General features: G+C 40.1%; 2 protein-coding genes across 2 annotated transcripts in view; one reads left to right on the top strand and one right to left on the bottom strand.

Moving 5' to 3' along the window:
* Positions 1-22172, top strand: part of LOC131694071 (CYFIP-related Rac1 interactor B) — a 137920-nt gene extending 115748 nt beyond the window's left edge. The window contains exons 2-4 of the mRNA XM_058982442.1: positions 19811-20074; positions 20132-20394; positions 20460-22172. Of these exons, the coding sequence (XP_058838425.1) occupies positions 19811-20074; positions 20132-20394; positions 20460-20724 (792 nt within the window). The 3' untranslated portion in view covers positions 20725-22172. The remainder of the gene's footprint in view (positions 1-19810; positions 20075-20131; positions 20395-20459) is intronic.
* On the bottom strand, positions 22167-25029 carry LOC131694070 (U3 small nucleolar RNA-associated protein 4 homolog). Its single transcript, XM_058982441.1, has 3 exons — positions 24265-25029; positions 22930-24209; positions 22167-22866 (listed from the first exon to the last, which is right to left on the bottom strand). Exons 1-3 carry the CDS (start codon positions 24384-24386, stop codon positions 22247-22249), a joined length of 2022 nt encoding a protein of 673 aa, XP_058838424.1. The 5' UTR covers positions 24387-25029; the 3' UTR covers positions 22167-22246.
* Positions 25030-25121: the final 92 nt, after the last annotated feature.

Here is a 25121-nt window from a genome sequence, read left to right as displayed (position 1 = left end):
CATAATAGTAACGATGAAATAAAACATACTGCATCCTTTTGCCTTGACTTTTATCAATAGAAGTTACGTTACAGACTGAATCAACTGATGTCGAGTTGATATGTCAGAGGATTATATTTCGGTATAATATGCATGATTTGATAGCATGCTCATTGCTATGCTGTTCGATCACGAGGCGTGAAGCTAATTTCTGGATTTCAACATGAAATCCACCAGATCCCTACATCAATTTTTGCTTCAGGTGATCGAACAGCATCGAAATGAGCATCCCATCAAATCATAGTACGTATTAAACTGAAATATAATCAATGCAATCCTCTGACATATCAACTCGACATCAATTGATTCAGTCTGTAACGTAACTTCTATTCATAAAAGTCAAGGCAAAAGGATGCAGTATGTTTTATTTCATCGTTACTATTATGCATAGGACATTGTGTAAATGTTTTGAAATAATTCGTCTGAACATTCCAACTCGACGACATTCCAGTTCGAATTTCTACATATTAAAGCCCCCCCCCCCTCGCCCCTCACTACGCCCTATTGCTCAACTACCTACGCTCATGATATTGAGCTAAGGCTTTTGAATAATTCATCCAAACATTCCAATGTGGTAAATATAAAATATATAATGTTATTTTGGAATGCTATATGAAATACCATTGGTACACCCGCAGTGTTGGCAATAAAACTGATTTTTGGCATTTAATTCGATGTATCGAACTTTGAACAGCTATAACTTGGCTTAGAGACATTCTAACACCATATATCCTTCGGCAAAGTTGTTCAGCATATCCTGGACTATACTTCTATCTATTTGTTAACATAAAACAGTAAGAATTGTAGTCTGTAGAATTAAAAATGCAAAAATGAAGGTTTTCCCATACTAATCTCCATACAAATTTCAAACGCAATGCGCCACGCCGGGTCAACACCAATCGATCCCAAATTTTGCACAGTTGTTTGGAACCCCAAAAGGTACCAAAAAAGTACTGTGCTCGGTTGATGTGGCTATGATTACGTTTTGCCTTTCTCATATAAAGAAAGGCTATGCAATCACTGTAAAAATCGACTTTTTAACCGAGGCCCGGAGGGCCGAGTGTCATACACCATTCGATTCAGTTCGTCGAGATCGGCAAATGTCTGTGTGTGTATGTATGTGTGTGTATGTGTGTGTGTATGTGTGTGTGTGTCATTTAAACTCACACAATTTTCTCAGAGATGGCTGAACCGATTTTCGTGAACTTAGTTTCATCTGAAAGGTATAACGCTCCCATACGCTGCTATTGAATTTTTAGTTGATCCGACTTCCGGTTCCGGAGTTACGGGTTGAAGAGTGCGGTCACACAGCAAATTCCCATATAAACTGGTACCACCATGATGTTAAAATGATGTAAAACATATTAAAATTGATGTAAAATTACTCTAGTTTGCGGGTCTGGATCACTAATGATCAATTAAAGCAGCTTTGACCACATTGGCCACCTATGACGGTTCATGACGCCCCCGGGGAACCCGCCAAGTTCCTAAGCTAATATCACACTCATTCCCCAACGAATTCTCTACCGATTTTTACAAACTTGATTTTAAATGAAAGATACAGTAATACCGTTGACTGCTGCTGAATTTCATTCGGTTCTGACCCTTGCTTCCGGAGTTACAGGGGTGTTAGTAAGGATACATTGGAATTTCCCATATAAATCTGTACAATCGTAATACCTCAGAGGCTAAAAACTATTGAAATGGTCACCAAATTACTTCTAATCGCAGATCTAGATCACTGATTGCCAATCAAACATTCTTTGAATATATTGTCCACTATCGACGATTCCGGAAGTCCGGAATTCCGGGCATATTCCACAATTAAAGTCACATCGGTTCTTCGGTGATGACTGAACCGATTTTCTCAAACCAAGTCTCAAATGGAAGGCAAAATATGCAGTTGAGTATTGCGTCGCCGCCCCTCACCCCGCCTTGCCCTTACACCTCCCTCCTTCATCACTCCCCTCCCCTTGGACCACCCTCACGCCCGCATTTCCTTCATCCACCCCGTATACCGAAATAAGATGAACGATTTCTGACGCATCCTCCACTCCCATTCTACCAACCCCCCATTCCCTCCACTTTCAAACCCATTCCACCAACATTTCAAAATGTAATCACATGAATATAACATTGAACTTATGCTGATTAAGCTAATTAAATATTATTCTTTTGCCATTCTCATATAGAAAGTTATGCAATTGCTCCAAAAACCGACTTTTTAACCGAGGCCCGGAGGGCCGAGTCTCATATAACATTCGACTCAGTTCGCCGAGATCGCAAAATATCTGTGTGTATGTATGTGTGTATGTATGTGTGTATGTATGTGTGTATGTATGTATGTATGTATGTATGTATGTATGTATGTATGTATGTATGTATGTGTGTGTATGTGCGGATTTGTTAACAAAATGTCCACATCGGTTTCTCGGAGATGGCTGAACCGATTTTGACAAACTAAGATTCAAATGAAAGGTATAATATTCCCATAGGTTGCTACTGAATTTCATTTTCAACCGACATCTTGTTCCGGATTACGAGTTGAAGAGTATGGTTACAAAACAAAATTTATTGATTTGTCCACATCAGTTTCTCGGAATTTTCTGAACCGATTTTGACAAACTTGATTTTAAATGAAAGGTCCATCAGCTGCTGTTGAATTTTGTGTGGATCCGAGTTCTGATTCCTGAATTACAGGGTGATACGTACGATCACGCAGCAAATCCTGATTCTGCGATGAATGTAAAAAGGTGAAATTTTTTCCAAAATGTAAACACAAGTGTTGAATTTGTAGATCTAGGTCACCAACAGTCATTCAAAGTCTCTTTGGCCACACTGGCCACTGGCCACACACCATCGACGGATCCGGAAGCATCCAAATTCAGAATAACGGTTATATTGGTTTCTCGAAAATGGCAGAACCGATTTGATCAACTTAGTCTCAAATGAAAGGTGTTGCGTCCCCGGAAACTGATATTAAATTCCATCTCCATCCGACTTCCGGCTCCGGTGTTACGGGTTGTGGAGTGCGATCACATAGAAAACTCCGATTCAAACCGATACCGCGATGAATGCAAAAAGGTGCTCTTATATATACTTACCAAGTGTAATAAGAATGAAAGACATTTTCATAATGTTATATTGTACGAACCAGCTATTAAATCATAGTTTGTAGAAATGAGAAAGGCACAATTGCACCTCTAGGTGGATTAAAACAGGTTTTTCCATATAACAATGCCCCACCCTAGTATGTATGTGTGTGTGTATGTGTGTGTGTCATTTAAACTCACACAATTTTCTCAGAGATGGCTGAACCGATTTTCGCAAACTTAGTTTCATCTGAAAGGTATAACGCTCCCATAAGCTGCTATTGAATTTTTAGTTGATCCGACTTCCGGTTCCGGAGTTACGGGTTGAAGAGTGCGGTCACACAGCAAATTCCCATATAAACTGGTACCACCATGATGTTCAAATGATGTAAAACATATTAAAATTGATGTAACATTACTCTAGTTTGCGGGTCTGGATCACTAATGATCAATCAAAGCAGCTTTGACCACATTGGCCACCTATGACAGTTCATGACGCCCCCGGGGAACCCGCCAAGTTCCTAAGCTAATATCACACCCATTCCCCAACGAATTCTCTACCGATTTTTACAAACTTGATTTCAAATGAAAGATACAGTAATACCATTGACTGCTGCTGAATTTCATTCTGTTCTGACTCTTGCTTCCGGAGTTAGTAAGGGTGCACTGGAATTTCGTATATAAATCGGTACAATCGTAATACCTCAGAGGCTAAAAACTATTGAAATGGTCACCAAATTACTTCTCATCGCAGATCTAGATAACTGATTGCCAATCAAACATTCTTTGAATATATTGTCCACTATCGACGATTCTGGAAGTCCGGAATTCCGGGCATATTCTACAATTAAAGTCACATCAGTTCTTCGGTGATGACTGAACCGATTTTCTCAAATCAAGTCTCAAATGGAAGGCAAAATATGCAGTTGAGTATTCCGTCGCAGCCCACCCCCCCCCCCCGCCTTGCCCTTACACCTCCAAAAACCGACTTTCTAACCGAGGCCCGGAGGGCCGAGTCTCATATAACATTCGACTCAGTTCGCCGAGATCGCAAAATATCTGTGTGTATGTATGTGTGTATGTATGTGTGTATGTATGTATGTATGTATGTATGTATGTATGTATGCATGTATGTATGTATGTATGTATGTATGTGTGTGTATGTGCGGATTTGTTAACAAAATGTCCACATCGGTTTCTCGGAGATGGCTGAACCGATTTTTACAAACTAAGATTCAAATGAAAGGTATAATATTCCCATAGGTTGCTATTGAATTTCATTTTCAACCGACATCTTGTTCCGGATTACGAGTTGAAGATTATGGTTACAAAACAAAATTTGTTGATTTGTCCACATCGGTTTCTCGGAATTTTCTGAACCGATTTTAACAAAATTGATTTTAAATGAAAGGTCCATCAGCTGCTGTTGAATTTTGTGTGGATCCGAGTTCTGGTTCCTGAATTACAGGGTGATACGTACGATCACGCAGAAAATCCCGATTCTAACGAATTCTGCGATGAATGTAAAAAGGTGATTTTTTTTCCAAAATATAAACACAACTATTGAATTTGTAGATCTAGGTCCACCAACAGTCATTTAAAGTCTCTTTGGCCACACTGGCCACCATCGACGGATCCGAAAGCATCCAAATTCAGAATAACGGTTATATTGGTTTCTCGAAAATGGCTAGAACGATTTGATCAACTTAGTCTCAAATGAAAGGTGTTGCGTCCCCGGAAACTGATATTAAATTAGATCTCCATCCGACTTCCGGCTCCGGAGTTACGGGTTGTGGAGTGTGATCACATAGAAAACTCCGATTCAAACCGATACCGCGATGAATGCAAAAAGGTGCTCTTATATATACTTACCAAGTGTAATAAGAATGAAAGACATTTCCATAATGTTATATTGTACGAATCAGCTATTAAATCATAGTTTGGAGAAATGAGAAAGGCACAATTGCACCTCTAGGTGGATTAAAACAGGTTTTTATTCAAATGTTTTGCATGTTCGATCCAAAAAATTCTTCAGAGTTATTTTAACTTTTTTTATTTTTATCTACCTACATATTTTATTGAACACAGAACAACTTGAGATATTTGTTGTTTCCACCCTCATATTATTTGAAATTAAAAATTATTTTTCTGCGTGATTCAGAAATCCGAACCGGTTCCGGAATGAGTTTAACTGGGTTGGAGCCAGAATCCATACTGAATCCATTCAGGATTTCGAACCGGTTCCGGAATAAATTTGACGGATAGTTGGTGTGGCGGCGCTTGTGTTTATCGTATATAAATTGAAATGTTTACACACGTTGACAAACTAATGTTTTTGGGAGATAATTCATATTTAAAGCATGACTAACATTTAAGCAATGTAATGTCCGTCTCCTCCTGCTGTATGTGTAGTTGTACAAAGAGGTTGAAAGAAGAAAAGACATATACTGCCGTGATCCGCATAACAGTCCCATTTGCTATGGGCTTCCTGTGCAGATGTGACAGTTATGCGTATCACGGCAGTATATGTCACTGGAAGTTATCAAGACATTATAAGAAATGGGCCTGTTATTCAAAGCAACAAAACAGCACGGCAATGTCATAGGTGTACCAGAGGAACCACTACCAATGTACCGAAAGAAAGTCCCAGGAAAACTACCACGATTTGTAGGGTCCTTGTTCGAGTATTTATTTCTAGTTACTTTGCTTTAGAATGGTGATTGATAAACACCCATATTCTTGTTTACGACGAATGCGAGATTCGTTCAAAATCGATTTGAACGAATAGTATGCCCATTTGATGTTGCTGTCGTAAACGGGAGTACGAACCACTTACGACCGAATCTTGCATTCGTCGTAAACAAGAAAAAGGGTGAGAATTCCGTGTACACCTAGCTAAGCTCATTGGTCAGGTTATTAAAGTTGGGACTTCTAAGAAACGGAATCAATTATCCATCGGCAGAATTGTGACTATCACATCGCCAGGTAGCGCACGTTGGCAGCCATACTAAGCTTCTGAAAAAAAACAGATGCAGGATATTATCCGGCTACCGTCCAGTAGCAGCACCAGCATTACTCACTTGTATTCCTATGTTTGGCAGTTGCATTGATCTCCTTGCAGAAGCTTGTATACAATCGGTCATATCTCTTATAGACCTCGAGCAAACTATTCGGCTAGCGAAGCACATCAATTTCAAGTGAGTAAACGGATATTTTTCTTTATCTTGCACATAATTGAACGTAAAACCTCCGGTTTTCTACGGATTCCATATCCCATCGACTTGCAGTTCCAGTAGTTTCGCTTGACCTAAAACTAGCCGGCAACCTCCGTTGTTTCCGACTGCTTGAAGCTTAACTGAAGCTGCCGTTGAATTCCTTATCAAAACAACGGGAATTACTGAACTGCAATCACAATAACTTTATAACAACACCTGTACTACAAATAAACACACTATCAAAACCATTTAGACTCTCAAAACTTCTGAAATGGATTCAACGGCTGGAGAATTTTTCCGATCTTAAAAGTGTAAACATAATGTGGTTGCTATAGGTTGCTATACAGCAACAGAAAATCAAATAAACAAGAAAGTGTTGCTGAAGAAGTTATTTTTTTGTTCATATCGAGGGGTTATTCAATGTGCTGGTAACTTGCGGTGCATAACTCGGACACTTTTTTCACGCGATATTTCATTAAGTGGCTGGTCGTGTGGTTGCTTAAACCCTTCGCGATTAACAACGCACACCTACGTTCGCGATCGCGCAAACTTAATAACACCCCGGTAATAAGGAGAACGTTTTAGCACTCACGAAGTTTCAAACGCTGTCTCAAACACGAACCTACAAACGTCCGTTTTCGCGCGCTCATGAATCGGTCACGTCCGGAAACCATTACTCTCTGTCCTAATAACTTAGGTCCATGCATTCAGTAGGACCAATCAAAAAATTCCATGGCGACATCACCGGGCACTCTAGTGATATGGAAGATCTCACACTCTTTTGGCATCTTAGCAGCACACCAAAAAATAAAGTATTAGATTCACGGTCCGCGCGCGATTATCCAAGAACACACGCGAATATGCGAAAGGCACACGGTTATAAAATAGAATTCATTCACGCGAAGTTACATACACGTTAGCACACGTGCCACATACACATAGCACACATACAAACGCACACGCGATCGAACACGTTAACGTACAAATGATCGAGCTCTTCGCGATGATACACGCAATCGCGAGTCCCTACGCCCGCACATACCTGAACCGTACAATGAATATCACATTCAGAATCACGGCCCGCTAAATTTGCCAAATGCAGTGTTTTAGTGGGCGACATTGCCTGTCTCGTCTGCAAATTGTAGTATGTGATTCTAACGGGGAGCCCTTCCGAGAAGCTAGCTCTACAGCTCCAGTAGGACAACTCTAAAAAAAGATGTTTACAGATTTTTGAAAATAAATGCTTTTGGCTACACTAGTTTAAAATTACAGCTCTATCTATTTTAGGCATTTTTGGTACTTCCCCGACTTTAAAAATTATTTTTTGCAGACATTTGAAAAAAGTATCTGGCATCTCTGTATCCAAAATGAAACCGCTGTCCATTTAGTCGCTACGTTTTTCGTTCGTTTTCTCGATTTGATTTTGTACCTGTAGACTGGTAGAGTTTAACTCCAAATCACCAGTTGGTAGTGCTGGCAGTTCAATGGTTTTTGTGTCAACAGTTGTCATTTACCGAGGAATGGTCGAACGTGCGGAGTTGGCCGTAGTATAACAGCGGGATATACCATAACTACAGACACTTTATACACAGACTAGCGAAGTGTCAAAAAGTGCAGCCAAACGGACTGTCAAAAAGTGCAGCAAAACGAGCATGATGGTTTTGAGAGGGGAAGTACAAGAGGAAGTCAATGCAAAGCTTATGGGAGCTTCCGTGATGCCAGTTTACATTCATGGTTGCTAGTTTTACTGTTTTTCTCTCCGCTAGTATCGACTAACATATGATTAGGGCCGTAAAGCCAATGATGTCAAACCGAGAAAAATGAGAATGAAGTTTAGCATACCTTTTTTTATTAATTAATTAAAGTGGTCTATTATGCCTAATGAAAAAATGTCCCTATTTGGTAGATAAAACATTATTATTTCACGTCAAAATACAAAATAGAAGCAAAACATTATATATCACCACTTTTTTTAACAAAATGCAATTTACGTCCTTTTTGCGCACTACTGGCATCCCTGGTGGATTATCGGCCGTTTGCTCCACGCCGTTTACATCTATGTTTTTGTTTTGATTTGGCTTTCAAGTCCTTGTCTTGCGCCGTTCACTTCACTTTGTTTGTTTTGTTTTGGCTTTTGAGCCGTAAGTTAACGGGCCAAAAATAATAAAAAATTGTTTGTTCCTGCTTCTGATTATGAGAATTCTAATTGTGTAAGCGGTCAAATCACCAAGGACCGGTGGATCACAAGAGAAAACCATACGGTCAAAGAGGAGCTTGGCCACGGATATGTGAAATTTGGTGGTGTTTATTACAATGCCGTCAAGACCACCATAGTTTAGTGCGTAGTGCTCGACAATATCGAATATGCCGAACCGCGAGAGTTTATGCGGGACGGGTTTCCCTGCGTCAAGTACACAAACCATTACTTCATTACGACCCTGTTGTACAGATTTCTGAGCATGGATCGATTCTGTCTCGGTCAGACCGGTACGGCCGTCGGAAACTTGCTCACACTGGGAGGTGTCGGAATCTGGTGGATTGTCGATATCGTGTTGCTAATTATGAACAATCTGCTGCCCGAGGATGGAAGCAACTGGAACACGAAGGTCTAGCGGAGGGAGAGGTAAGTGGCTTACGGGTTTATCTTAGACGGAATGGGTGTTGATTGGTTGAATTTAATTTTAGTTATATTGCGACGATTGAATGGAGGGAACAGACTGATCGACTATAGGAATGGAGAATATGTTTCTATAATACAACTCTCGCTACTTAAACTTGAGCTTGGAACAGAATGGTGTTGTTAGTGGCAGTGTCGTAAAATATTCTACGCTACAGTACTTCGGAGCGGAATTTTTTTTTGAGTATATCCATATAGTGGATCAGCAAGTTTTGCCAGGTTACCGCATGGAAGAAGCAATTGAGATAGAGAAGGTCAATAAAGAAGATGCTGGGTCCTGGACTTCAACAGGACAACGATGACGCGGTGCTGGTCTGCAAACGTAGTGTATTACGGAAAAAGGCTCCGAACACGTTCTGGGTAGATTGCTATCAGAAGATGCACGTGCCGAATCGTGATGTAATTGTTATCGGAATCTTATCCCCAAAAGCTCGACATATCTTCCGGGTCGACATAAGCGCCAGTGAACCGGCCTCTATCATACATGGCTTCCGAAGGTGCCACCAAGAAGAACTGTCTGGATGTTAACGTAGGAGATGTCATATGTGCACGACTAATGTGCTAACAGCCAATCGGGATTTGGAACCGGAGCTGATTTGCGTTAATTCCCACGGGAAGAAAGGCAAACTTGGTGTACTTCACGAGGGATTCGTTTTTGATTGCAGCATCAATTTGGTACGGAAAATCCTTATTCCGAAGTGTACGTCTGTACCTGCTTGCGAAGGAAATAGCATTCGAAATGGCCGCTGAAATTAATGGCATAATTTGGATTAAGGGCAAAACAGCAAAGGAAATATAAATTTAACAAAGAGTTGAATATTGGATTACTTTTTCATGGCCCGAAAAATCAGAAAGGATATCGTTACTGATTATTTTGGGTAGAGTGCAAAATCTAGTACTAAATGTTTTTAATCGAAAGTAGAACTGTTTTATCGTTACATTGTAAATAAATTCAGCTATTTCAAACAACTTTGTCACTGGGATTTACCAATAAGCGGTTTAAACTAAAGGGCTCAAACGCGCTTACGTTGTATTTTAAAGTCAGTCAAGGACTCAAGTTAACGGCTCAAAAGCCAAAACAAAACAACCATGTGAAGTAAACGGCACAAAGCAAAGGACTTGAAAACCAAATCAAAACAAAAAATTTGATTTGGCTTTCAAGTCCTTTGCTTTGCGCCGTTTACTTCAACATATGTTTTTTGTTTTGGTTTTGAAGCCGTTAATTTGAGTCCTTGACTGACTTTCAAATACAACGTAAGCACGTTTAAGCCTTTTAATATATGGCCTGTGTTAAGCCAAAGAGAACCAAGAGCCATTTTGAGGTGTATGCTCTAAAATCGCTATAGCATCCAATGTAACACTAGGAACTTCAATATCTATTATTTTTTGGGAACTCAAATAGCTAACGAAAGCAAGTAAGTGTTCTTTAACTTTTATGTGAATGCTAAGTTAGCGCAAAATGAATTTTGGCACGAAAAATACAAGAAAAAAATTATGGCGCTCAGTTCGGTTTGGCTTAACGCAGGCCATATATAATACCGTTGAAATATATATAATACTGTTGTATTTTATGTAAAATAATAAACGTTGCATTTTTATTTTTATTGTCAGCATATACACAAACAATCATATGAGAGGATCACACTCGCTAAAACAAAGGGTTACATCAATTTCTTCTTCATGAAGTTCCATGTCCATATCCATATCGAAGTTATCGGGAGCATTATTCACTGGTTTCCGACCTCTTTTTTTGGGAACTATTTCTTTGAGGAACGTTTCGTAGTATGGTTTGTTTTTAATATATTTTAATTGCTTCCTCAAATCATCCAACTTAGCTTGTGGCAAAGCGATTGGCTCTCTGTTAATTGGATCCGGTAAAACTACAGTTCTTATATTAGCACTCCCAAATATGAACTGTGACCAGGTTGGATTTGATATATCGTATTTGAACTCAATACATCCGGGAAGTGTCGTTTGGTACCTGAAGCACATAATTTTTTGAAATCTTAAACCATTACCATCACTATCAAGAGAAGGCTTTTTGAATATTTTGTCCAAATCTTTCAGTGCCAAAAAATCCTGTTGTTCCATTTCGACTACTTTGAATGGAACCTTACGACGAATACCGCTGATGAAAGTTGACCAATCTTTGGGGATTTCGATATTAATTGATGACTTTTTCTTGGCCCGCTCTATAGTTGAATGAACACTGTCACATTCCATATGCGAATGTCCGCTAACCATGAAGTTATGCGTAATAGTTATATCTCTTTTTTGTTCAATGCAGTGAATCGTGAAGGCAGAAAACATACTACAAATAATAGTATTGCAGTTCTGTCCGAAGCATCTGTCAGAGTAGCAGTTGAGAAACCTAATGTTCTTCGGTAACTCGAATAAAAATTTCAATAAACACGACCCCACTTCTTGGGCACCACGTCTAGCTTGACTTTCATCCCACAAACAACACCTAGCTGTGTTACCCGACTTATCTGTAACGAATATTGTGAGGTTGTAGGTGTACATTTGTCGCAGATAAAACACCTCTCCGCAATTCAAGTGTGGGGTCGCCAACGCTTTCTGCAGATCGAAAGATATCGTACATGTATCATCGGCATTTTTAATGTAGAATACATTTAAGGTTTCAATATAGGGGTCCCGTTTCAAAATATCGGCTGCGGCGCCGCGTCAGATTTTGAACGTTAATAACTTTTATCATACTTAACAGAATGATTTGATTTTTAGACCAATTTGTTGCAAATATGTTCCTCTATGCTGTATTAAAATTTGAAGTATGTATAACATGTACTAATAACAAAAAAAATGTGTTTTGAAAAATCTTTCGAAAACGACTCGGAAAAGTGAAAATTTTCAGCCCATCCCGCACAGAGCCGTCGTTATGGTAGACCAACCGAACAATAAAATAATGAAAAGTTTATATATAGGTCCATTACATGTTTGTTCGTATGGTTATTCGCATTGGGTTGCTTGACGAGAGCACTTGGTGGGGGAAAGACGGCATATTCCTTTGGTTAGGCCATTAGAAGCCGGACGGAAAGGAAAGGCTCATGCACGGCACGAGAACGAGCGAGAAAGCGATAGTAGTGCATATTAGCGCGATTATATAAATATCTGTCGGTCGGTTTTTCTCATCATTCGTATTCGTTCAAGCACTAGCAAGCAGCCAGTCCACCGAAGAAAAGCAGTCGGCGATGACGACGGCGGAAAAAGTGCCCCAGCTACTGGTGACTCATCGCAACCCGATCAGGAACTGTCGCCCTGCAAGAATTTCGCCCCAACTAAAGGGCAACAGAGTAGGCTATCGTTCCAGCGTCTGGGTCGTGAGATTGTGCAGGACTGCAAAGTCGAGCTACGCTTACAAAGCTCAGTCGTAATGATGCCCCGAGAAGCCAACGATGCCTACTTGGTCGGTTTGTTCGAGAATGCAAAATAGTGCGTTCTAGCTCACCGTGTCCGCGGGGAGTGCGTCTGAATTATGCTCCCGCAATAAAACAATAAACGGTTCTTTACAGGACCAATTAATTGTGTTCTAATAAGAGTTAAACTGAAATTTACATTTTATGGTGCATAACAAATAATTTTCAGAAAGCAATATAAGAAATACGATGTGTGGAAAGAAAGAAAGAGAATTTAAATTATCTTCTCTCGCTCGTTTTCGTGCACTGCTTTTCCATTCCTTTCTGCTGCTACTACCATCATAACTAAAACGAATGTGCGTGTTCCCCCACCATCTCATGACCAGTGTTGCCACAATTGCATGTCGCTATTACAATTTGAATTATTTTATTGATCCTCTCTAGTATTGATAAAATATAGAACGTGCAAAGTACACTAGTCGCATGCTTTTATTCGAACTTTTTGGCAGCCTCCGTTGATTAACTGCATAAATCGATTTGTTTGTGCAGCTCCTTGCTAGTAGTAAACTAAATAGCCTTTATCAGCGCTAACAAATAACACGAAAGAATTTAAATTTGTGAAAATCTTTTCCTTCCTTCTTTTCAAATCTGCAACATTCTTTGAAAATATTGTTTGAATGTTGTTATTGAAAAACTGAACATGCAAGTTTGCTAGCATTGGCCACTAGATTGAAGGCGATGGAAAGACAGAATATTCGTTTTGGTTATGCTAGTATTGGTAGCCGAACGGAAAGGAAAGGCGCAGGAATGGCACGAAAACGAGCGAGAGAGCGATAGTAGTGCTTTCTCGTATATGAATATTGGTCGTTCGGTTTTTCTCATCATTCGTATTCGTTCAAGCACTAGCAAGCAGCCAGTCCACCGAAGGAAAGCAGTTGGCAATAGCGACGGACGGAAAAAGTGCCCCAGCTACTGGTGACTCATCGGAACTGTCGCCCTGCAAGAATTTCGCCCCAACTAAAGGGCAACAGAGTAGGCTATCGTTCCAGCGTCTGGGTCGTGAGATTGTGCAGGACTGCAAAGTCGAGCTACGCTTACAAAGCTCAGTCGTAATGATGGCCCGAGAAGCCAACGATGCCTACTTGGTCGGTTTGTTCGAGAATGCAAAATAGTGCTTTCTAGCTTACCGTGTCCGCGGGGAGTGCGTCTGAATTATGCTCCCGCAATAAAACAATAAACGGTTCTTTACAGGACCAATTAATTGTGTTCTAATAAGAGTTAAACTGAAATTTACATTTTATGGTGTATAACAAATAATTTTCAGAAAGCAATATAAGAAATACGATGTGTGGAAAGAAAGAAAGAGAATTTAAATTATCTTCTCTCGCTCGTTTTCGTGCACTGCTTTTCCATTCCTTTCTGCTGCTACTACCATCATAACTAAAACGAATGTGCGTGTTCCCCCACCATCTCATGGCCAGTGTTGCCACAATTCCATGTCGCTATAACAATTTGAATTATTTTATTGATCCTCTCTAGTATTGATAAAATATAGAACATGCAAAGTACACTAGTCGCATGCTTTTATTCGAACTTTTTGGCAGCCTCCGTTGATTAACTGCATAAATCGATTTGTTTGTGCAGCTCCTTGCTAGTAGCAAACTAAATAGCCTTTATCAGCGCTAACAAATAAAACAAAAGAATTTAAATTTGTGAAAATCTTCTCTTTCCTTCTTTTCAAATCTGCAACATTCTTTGAAAATATTGTTGGAATGTTGTTATTGAAAAACTGAACATGCAAGTTTGCTAGCACTGGCCACTAGATTGAAGGCGATGGAAAGACAGAATATTCGTTTTGGTTATGCTAGTATTGGTAGCCGAACGGAAAGGAAAGGCACAGGAATGGCACGAAAACGAGCGGGAGAGCGATAGTAGTGCTTTCTTGTGTTTTCATATATGAATATTGGTCGGTCGGTTTTTCTCATCATTCGTATTCGTTCAAGCACTAGCAAGCAGCCAGTCCACCGGAGGAAAGCAGTTGGCGATGATGACGGTCCGCAAAAGTGCCCCAGCTACTGGTGGCCCATCGCAACCAACTACCGATCAGGAACTGTCGCCATGCTAGTATTTCGCCCCAACTAAAGGGCAACGGAGCAACTAATCCGCTGGCTAACATTCCAGCGTCTGGTTCGTAAGGTTGTGTATTACTTCAAAGTCGAGCTACGCTTACAAAACTCAGCCGTAATGAAGCCAGTGATGCCTACTTGGTCGGTTTGTGGGAGTGGGCGTAAATTACAATAAAAGCAACGGTTCTTTTCAGGACCAATCAATTGTGTTCTAGTGAGAGTTAAACTGAAACTTTTATTTTAAGGTGTGTAGCAAATTTTCAACAAGCAACATAATACGTTGGGTGGAAAGAAGTAGCTTGCACAAGGAACAAAAATTTAAATTATCCTCTCGCTCGTTTCGTGCACTGCTTTTCCATTCCTTTCTACTGTTATTATCAGTATTACCAAAACGAATGTGTTGTTGCATGTGTTTAAGAGAAACGTTGAAGTCGCATGCTTCTATTCAAGCTTTTTGGCAGCCCCCGTGAACTAACTGCATTAAATGATTTTTTGTGCAGCTCCGTGCTAGTAGCAAACAAAATGGCCCTACCAGTGTCTGATTCGTGAGATTGTGCAGGATTTCAAAGTCGAGCTAAGCTTATAAAGTTCAGCCGTAATGGTACCCGAAGAAGCCAGTCTTGTCGTTTTGTTCGAGGCTACAAAACAGTTCGCCAGGCACGTAACTATCATGCCAAAAATATCCAACGATCCAGCGCATCACCATCAACACCAACGCCGATACCAAAGGTTCTTTTCAGAACCACCATTATTACCATAGAGAATTATTTGAAAATTTCCCATTCAAACGTGATTCTGTTGAATATTATTAGATTTAAATTAACGTCTCGAATTGAAATAACGACGCTCCGGTTATGTGACAGACATTACCCACCCATCTTTTTTTATTGTGACCACGACACCCCATTTCAATATTTCTGAATGAACAGAAGGTCGAGTTTGGAAAGTTTGTAACTTTCATTGTACTTAACCAAATTACACAATGTTCGCACTAATGATTCAGAAATATGATCAGGAATCTTCTGTTAGATTTGTAAGTATGTATAATTTACATGAATAAAGAAAAATTGATTTTCAGGAATCAATTATTATCTGTTCTTCCATTGGCCAGTACTACGCGACTTCCTCATGCTAACAATTAATTTCATCGTTAGCCATCTCCCTCACCAAGGCCAACAACGCCAACAAAACCGGTCCTTTTCAGGACCACCATCATTTTTGTAAAGAATAATTTGAAATATTCCTCGCCCAAATCACCTTTTGTCCGAAAATTCCAATGAGTATCAACATATTTGAAGAGCGTGTTCCTTATGTATTCTACATCTCTCCGGTTATGTCGCAGACATTACCCACCCATCTTTTTGGCCTTTTCAATATCTAAACGCTTCTGATTATACACATCTTGGGCGTTTTGGTGATGAGTTTCAAGCTCCTCTTTGATTGGTGCTTTTTCACCATCTGTAGCTATACGTAATCGAGTTTGCATTTCATCGCAAGTATTACAGGTATCAACGCGCGGTTTTCTAAATGATAGATTCAAGGAGCGGAACACTTTCCTATATGTGTTATAATGAACAGCATGGGCTTTTATCGTTGTGCACTGTTCTTTATAAAGGTCGTACATTTTCGCTACAGACAGGTCACTGCTCAAATATTTTTTGGATGATTTTTCGCGAGAGTAGTGCGACTCACTCGAAGGGAACGACATGATATGCTGTTTAATCGAATCGATTTCTTGTTCGGTCAAGGCATGTGGATTGAAATTGTCAGCTCGCATGTCATCAGGACATATACCGCCATTAGCTACACTTTTCGTGGCCAACCATCGAACTTTTTTATCACCGATGTCAAGAGTGTTAACGAACATAGTTTTGCACACACGATTTTGACCGTTCAGTGCGGGGAGGTTATATATTCTTGTTGCAATCCTTCGTGAGTTAATTACCTAAAAAGTAAGAGTGAAAATATAAATTATTTTGTTTTACATATTATTTATTAGCACTCACGCGTGTTCTGGCAATAGGCTTGACGATTACATGACTACAAATAAATTGGTTCTGGCCAGATGATGACAGTTTCAATAAATTTTTTAGGATATCACCGCGCAACGTATCGTTGTACTTTGAATAGCATTCAAGCCGCGAGCACTGACAAGGCTTTTTTATGCTTCGTGCAGGAGCAAAAGTACCATTAGTTCTCTGATACTTGAACCCTCGTTCTTTCCGTTCCTTTCGGATGACCCATGCAGGACGTTTCTTCCTACTTATCAATTGTTCCTTGTCAGAGTTATCGCCTTGGTTGTCGTCAAAGGAATGAAAAGGCGACGTTGTGACTGAAACTAAAACAACAATGGTAATGTTGTAATAAAATGAATGTACGTCCCACTAAAACCCAGCGTTGCATTTTCCACCGTCAATGGTAGGCAACAGTGGGGATTGATGGATTAAACTGTATCACAATTTTGAGCAGTCTCGTACCTTTCTGTTCTATGTCGCTATTGCCCTCACTTTCGCAGTTGCTTTCATCGCTACTCTCATCGGTACTGATCAAAGTCTGATTAGCAAATGGTTCAAAATACTCCGAAAGTGCTTGCTCAGTTAATCCTTCAACCGTTACGTTCTCATGGTTTTCTGAGTCGCTATCAGTATCATTCTCCTGAATGTACCCCGGATTTGAATATTTTGGACGGTCTGAATCTTTGAAGGATTCAGCGATCGAAACGGTCATGCTTTGTCCCTGGTGATCCATCGTTTTCGTGTGGTCAAATGCGGTTTCACTGCCTGATTCACTGTGCTGTGGTGATAACACGTACAAACCAGGTCCCATATCATTTTTGTACTTGGCTTGTGCAGCACACTGCGCCGGCAAAGTAAACCGAGCGTTTGAAGCTTTTTCCACATATTCGACAGATTCGGGAAGAATCCCTTGATGAGTGGACGGAAGAGATGATATGGTTAAGCTTTGTTTCTGTTCGGGTATCGCCACACACAAATTTATCGCCTTTTCCGTTGCTAACTTCTTCGGAGTATTACTTTTCGGCATAGCCAGATCTAATGGAACATCGCTAGTCTGCATCGTTAAATTTAAAGGTTGCTCGTTCTCAATCATTGATACTGATAGATCTAGTGGAAGTGTTTGTCGGGGATCAGTGAATGTTATGACTCCGCTTTTTCTTATCGGCGTTGATGATATAATCATCGAAACACCTTCGAGGAAAGTGTTGTTTGTAGTTTTGTTTACAAATTCTACTTCCTCGAAATTTGCAACCGTGGGAGTATCAGCAACTATACTTGCCACTTCTTCCCCAACTGGAGGGTCAGAAATACCAGCGGCCACTGAAAAAGAAAATAGTACATTGCTTTGTGTATAGACAAAACAGTAAGTTGAGGTAATATTTACGAAGAAGTAAGTCGAATCCTGTTGACGAGAACATTATTACAAAATCGTAAATCGATCAGTAGTATTCGGGAGGTTTACTTTTTTGCCGTTCACTCTGTTTGTTTGTTTGTTTTCATATAGTTTTTGAGCCGTTGACTGAATTTTGAATATAGCGTAAGCGTTTATTGCTAAATTGTAAAAAATTTCAGCTATTTAAAAAAGCTTTGTCACTGGGATCTACTAATAGGTGGTTTGAACTAAAGGGCTCAAAAGCGCTTACGTTGTATTTGAAAGTCAGTCAAGGACTCAAGATAACGGCTGAAAAGCCAAAACAAAACAAACATGTGAAGTTAACGGCGCAAAGCAAAGGACTTGAAAGCCAAATCAAATCAAAATTTTTGATTTGGCTTTCAAGTCCTTTGCTTTGCGCCGTTTACTTCAACATGTTTGCTTTGTTTTGGTTTTGCAGCCGTTAATTTGAGTCCTTAACTGACTTTCAAATATAACGTAAGCACGTTTGAGCCTTTTAATATATAATATTATAACAAAGTTTTACTTGGTTTTACTGTTTTTGTTAGCAATGTTGCACAGGTTATTTACAAAGATAATAGAGATGCAAGAAGTCCATTATTGTTTGAAGAATCAGACAATAACAATTATTTACAAAAATGGAAAAAACGACCAACCACAAATTTCACATATTAAATATTAATATTAATTTTTTTACATTTGATACGATAACTCTTTGGTTGGAAATCGACATCAATAAAGCCTATACAATAATAAAATCCTCCTAAAATAACTCACAGGATTATATAAGGACAAAAAGTAAAGGTCCGAAATGCCAATTCAAGCACTTAATGCAGCTAAGCCGTAAACTGAAGCAAAGGGCGTGAAAACCATTCGTTTAATATGGATTGTGCGCCGTTTACTGTAAATTATAATAACATAATTTTGATAATGTTTTTCGAATGTATACTCACAATAGCGTAAAGAATGAATAATAAGGATGCTATTTATACAATAAAACGAAAAACATGAATTTGGCTTTACGGCCCTAATCATATGTTAGTCGAGTAGTCTGTTATATAAAGTGTATGTAAGTGTATGATTTGTTTACTTGACTAGGTAACTAGGTAAATCTCCGTCACTGTCACACGGTCTTGCAACATTGGTCAGCTTCATCTCCTGGAGGATTTTTGTGTTGACCGCATCCTGCGTAAAATCGGTGCGCCAGTCACCAGTCCATTAAAAGAAGGCTTGCTTACCATGAATCTTTCAATTCGAATCCTGCCTAAGACAGCTTGTATCTTGACATGGCCACATGTCATTCACGTACTCTTCTGCGGATGAGCTCTCTGTAAGACCAATTAACTTGTTGAACAGGCCAATCCGCCTGATTGTTCCGATGTCTTGATCACGCTTTTAGGCTTCGTCAAACTTTATTTTTTTCGCCTACCTACTCTGAACCAGACTTGACTGGTTCGATTGTTAGGTCTTCTTTCAGCCCACAGCGTCTCCAAGTTTTTTTTATGCCAGTGCCTACGTATTCTGTAGTTCTGTCACAGGCATTATCTTTCCTTTGCCTACTGGTAGCGAAATGTCTCCGCTCCTTGAGAAAACTGCGGCTCCGACTGGATCTACAACGAGCCGCTTTTTCCTGAATATGCTTCATCGCTATTTTCGTTTTTCTTCTGCATATCGTTCCTGGTGGGACTTCCCTTCATTTCCCGTTTAACAATAATTTTGATAAGTAAATTATCATTTTAAAATGAATTTTGCAAACATTAGAGCGACTTAAATCCAACAACAAAATCAGCATTATATTGTTGACATCATTCAAACACCAATATCAACCTCAGGAATCGACAAATGTATTAATAATCCCTTACTATCATTACCTTTCCAGGGCGCCGGCAAAGAAATCCGCGAAGCCATTGCCGATCCGTCCCCCGAGTGTCAGGAGAAGGCGTGGAACATTGTGATACCGCTGGTGGAGAAACTGAAACGATGCTACGAACACTCACTCGAGCTGGAACGGATAGTGCCGATGCTGCTGGGTCAGCTGGTCGGTGGCCGCCTGAATCCAACACAGCACCTGGAAACGCAGCAAGCCCTCGTCAAACAGCTGGCAGAAATTCTGGAGTTTGTGTTAAAGTTTGACGAGTACAAGGTAGGCCGCTGATGTGACACAAGATTCAGATTCGTTTAGTGACAGCATCTCTTTCAGATGAAGACCCCCGCTATTCAGAATGATTTCAGCTACTACCGGCGGATTGCCAGCCGGCAGCGGTTAGACCAGAGCAACGAACTGATCGTCAGCACCGAGCTGGCGAATCGAATGTCTCTGTTTTATGCTCATGCCACCCCCATGCTCAAAGTGCTCAGCGAAGCGACATCGAAGTTTGTCCAGGACAATTCCGACAACGTAGATAACACGACGGAAACGCTCGGTACGATGGCCAAGGTGTGCCTGCGAATGCTGGAAAATCCGTAAGTAAAATGTGAAATTTGCTTTATGACATTTCGAACTAACCGCCTGCTTTGTTCGTTCACAGAAAACTGTTGGCCCAGATTGAACGTGAGGAAACGCACCTGCTGCTGCTGCGAGTGATGGTCGGTCTGGTGATACTGTACGACCACGTGCACCCGGTGGGAGCCTTCGCACGCGGTGCCCACGTTGACGTGAAAGGTTGCGTCCGATTGCTGCAAGCCCAACCAGCCGTCAAGGCGGAACCCCTGCTCAATGCTCTGCGGTACACCACCAAACATCTGAACGAGGAAAACACACCGAAAAACATACGGAACCTGCTGGCGGCTTAAAGTTCCGATTTCCTCCGACAAGGCGGCGGTTGTGCGTGTGTGTATTTTATTATACTCCCCCCCCCCCCCCCCCCCTATGCTGCAGATTATTTAAATTTAGCGTCTGTTTTAAGTTATGTCACGATCCTTTCTTTTGGTAAGGTTTTGTTTTCGTGTTTTTTAGACAAATAACTTAAATCGAATTAACTCGTAATAAATCTAATTTAATATTACAAACAAATAAACGGTTAAGTGGATGTGAGAAAATTTATCTAGTATAATATATAACTTAAATTTACTGTAAAAAATCCAACAAAATGAATCAAAGTGCATTCAACTAAGCGTCGCGCGAATAGAAATAAATGTTTGTTTTGTTTCTTTTACTTGCTTTGATAGATAAAAGAACTTCTTTACATTTACACACAAAAAACTATATTAATTTAGTAGCAACACGCGAAACTATACAATATACAATAAAACCTATATTAAACAAAGAGACAAAAAGTGAATGAATCAAAACAGAGAAAAACACTAAAGAATAAAACGATCCTAGATTGTAAGGGCAAGTAAAAACCTATCATCTTTTTTCATCACAACACTGTTATCGCCTAAACATATAACTGTGAAGAGAAATCTATTAAGCTAAATAATTGTTGTATAGAACAAATATTTTGAGATTATCGCAACGCGACATGGAACACGTAAGAGCGGGACGCACACATACCTGTAAAATTTGGATTTACTTGAAAAAAAAAATGAAATATTCGACCTACTTACTGTAATTCAGTTTCAAATAACTATCTTCAGACGACCTTGCCGGAAGAAGAAACAAAAAAAAATAACGATTAATCTACCGATACTGCAAAATAGACGAAAAGAACAACCAAGCTGTGTTCCTCTTTACAAGACGAAATGAAAACACCTCAAAACAGGCTATCGAAAATCGATCAATATATTTTCCCGCATCACATGCAACTGAAACCAAACCAATCAGCAGAAAGAAAGAAACAAATAATTTAATCAATTAACAGAAGCAACTTTCAGTAGACTGGAATAGTTTATGTGTTTGCGCTTCAACTGTATTGTACGTATTGATCAGACAAACAAACCGCCCAGTGATATCAGCACTCAAAGGTGTGGCGGCGGCGAGATTCAGTTAGTAAATGATAACAAAGTAACAATGCAATGATTTTAGACATCAGTTACGCATCTTGTTAAACGTCGTTAGAATAAAGGTAACCTAAAACACGTCTAGCAAAGAAACAAACAAAAATCTAAGAAAGACAACTGAAAACTAACAATATTAGCAGTCAACGGGAGAGGATGGTAATTGACGTTGTTCATTGGGGTTTGCAGTACTGCAGACAACGAGAAGCTTTCTGTGACTTTTTTGCGATTGTGAACTGAAAGGTGGTCAAAGATACCAAAGTCAAAGTCGAGAATAAAATTCAAATAATGACGAGATTGAAGCTTGGCCTTTTTAATTTGTGTATTTTTTTGAGGAAATTCCTTGTTAAGTTACAATTAATATCCAATTTATTGGCTACGCCGTTCCGTACACCTTCATCCGGTAGGCCGGAGGTAAGTGCTCCACCATCGAAAGAGGATTAGCTTGCACAGCGACCATTTCGTCGGTCCCTAGCCAGAAAATGTTCACCAATCGAGTGAACTTCTTCAGCACCGTCAAACTGTAGCGCTTGGTTATATTTTTCTCGTCATCATCGATGCTAGCTTTTCCGGAATTTTTCCTCTTTCGTTCTGTATGCCCTTCGCTATCATCCTCAAACTGCAGTACCAACATATTAGAATCCTGTTGCAGAATCATCACGTCGTCATTTCGCGGATCGAACACAATGCCATTGATTATCTTGTTCAGTGAACATTCCATCAAGTCCAGCTTCAGATAAGATGAAAAGGTAAACTTATACTCGCTAAAATCGTAATGGAAGATTTTGTGATCAGGAAAAACCGCTGCCAGTATGGGCGAATTCGGTTGGATCGCAATCGCCGTCGGAGGAAATTTGTATTTCGGTAAATTTGTAAGCCGTTTCCAGCGGCCAAATTTTTCCCGTTTGAAGACCAACATCGCACAGCATAAGCTTGCACAGACCAGAAATCCGTCGTCCTGCGAAATTGCCACTAGATGGATTTTGTCAGTGAACCCTAAACGAGAAAAAAAACATCACCTACTGTTACCCCCTCTCTATTGAATCTTTGAATACTCACACTTGGCCGTTTCAATCGTTTGCTTGTGATCGAAATCGTCCTGATCGTTGAAGGCAAAATATTCCATCACTTCGCCTCGTTTGAATAGGAAAACACCCTTAGAATCGTGAGTGAACTGTACTCGGTAGCTTGGTTCAAACTGTTCTGGAACAGCTCGTACCGGGATAAGCCTGGATTCTCCATCGCTGCGATACTCAAATCGAAACAGACGAATTGTTCCTTCAGTTGAATAAATGATCCATTTTCCATCGTGTGAAATATCGGCAGCAATGATGTGTTCGTCCAATTTACTTCTTATCTGTAGAATTTTTTTACTTTCCACCGAAACAGAACTTAGCAACCACAGTTCCAAATAGTTAACGTATTTCAGCAGGATCATTCGACTTCCCTGAGCCAACATTGAACTGGGCGCCTCTAGAAACGGTTGGTATTTGTCTTTGACAAAAGGAGGGAACGAACTAATAACTAATGAACCATCGATTCCACCCGATACCAACTTGTTTCGGTACATGACCAACGATTTGATGTCGTGAGTGTGATATTTTCTGTTTAATGTCCGGACGTAGCTTTTGATCTTCTCATTTGCCTTGGTAACTTCAACCCTTTGATACAGTTTTATGTTCGGTTCCACTCCTGCTACATAGAGAATCTTCTCTTCACTATCGGTGGTTAAACTTAGAATATCAACCTTCGATGCCGCAATGCTATCGATAACAGTCCCCATGTTACCATCAAAAAACATGATCTTTCCTCGAGAATCCCCGGAAACAATGGTGAAATCCTTCAGAACCAACACATCCCAAACAATAGTTTCGTTATCACGGTGCGAGCGACCCGTTGTCATCTTGTGAATCGCATGTCCCTTCTTCAGATTCCACACTCGTACCGCATCGGCTGAACCGGTCACCAAAAAATCCCCGCTATAATCAAACCGAACGCAAACGATCCTTCCCTCCTGTTTATCCAAAATCTTCTCGTACTGAATCTCATCGTTTTCAACGTTGTACACATTGATATATCCACCCTCGGTGCCAACAGCCAGTCTTCGCTCGTCCTTACTAACATCCAAGCACCACGCAGCATTACCGGTCAGTAGAATTGTGTTCTTAATCGTGAGCTGGCGTAGATCCCATTCAATCAACGTTCCGGCGAGCCCAACGGAAAACAGCCTTTCACCGACCCAGGCCAAAGCTTCGACCGATATTTTTTCGTATCCTGGAATCGATTTTTCTAGAAACGGAGCTCCCGCAAGGTTCCATATTTCAATAGTTCCGTCATCCCTACAATAAGTGCATGTGATTCACCTAAAATTTTCACCGTAACAGGAATACTAACCTGGCGAGTGCTAGTTTACAGCTGGTTTCATTTGCCGCCATACAATTGATTCCACGAGGTAGCAGATTGTAAAACTGAACATTGTGCATTCGACACTGACCTGATTTAGCTTTTGATATCATTTTGTATGTTAAACAAAACAGTCTAATTGAAACTGTAGAACAAAAATATTCAAAATATTCCACCAAAGCAGCATGTATGAATGTCGACCTATTTTGATGTGGTTGGTCGACTAGATTTGTCAACAAATAGTTTTACCCTAGGATAGGATCCGCCAGCTCTGTCTTCTGTTTTTGAACCAATTCTGAACCAGCTCGTGATTGGACGAAAGTGACATAGGCAAACCTTCGGCTTGGAAACTAAAAGTACCAAAGGGCTGCTTGGAAGTGTTGTCATATTGTGATATCAAACATAAAACGACGATTGTTAACCGTGTTGATTTTTTTGTTTTCTCGAGATACCGCTTTCTTTCTATAACATCCGTCTGTAATTATGAAGTGCAGGCATTATTTGGCAGACGAAATCAAACATATTATCCAGAACTGAAATTCCCGAGAGATCCGGTAGCGCGGTTATCGTGGATTCTGTTCTGTGTGCGGAGTAATGCGGAAATGCCTCTTTTCGAAATCAACAGGCTGTGTAGCGTAAGTATGAAAATATTTTGAACATCATGTAAAAATTGTCTTTGTTCCAGTACCGAGTAAATTGGAAGTACTGAGCAAACAGGGAGAAAGTTATCCCGGAAGTCGCGTCTTGTTCTTCCTTTGGTATTATCGATACAGTTGAATTTTACAGTTTTCAACTGAATCGATCATCGGTGTAAATAGGAGAGTGTATTTTCTACTGCTGTTTTCTCC

The sequence above is a fragment of the Topomyia yanbarensis genome, chromosome 3 (assembly GCF_030247195.1).
Source record: "Topomyia yanbarensis strain Yona2022 chromosome 3, ASM3024719v1, whole genome shotgun sequence".
NCBI lineage: Eukaryota > Metazoa > Arthropoda > Insecta > Diptera > Culicidae > Topomyia > Topomyia yanbarensis.
The sequence above is the reverse complement of the archived record's forward strand: the minus strand, read 5'-3'. Positions and strand labels throughout refer to the sequence as shown.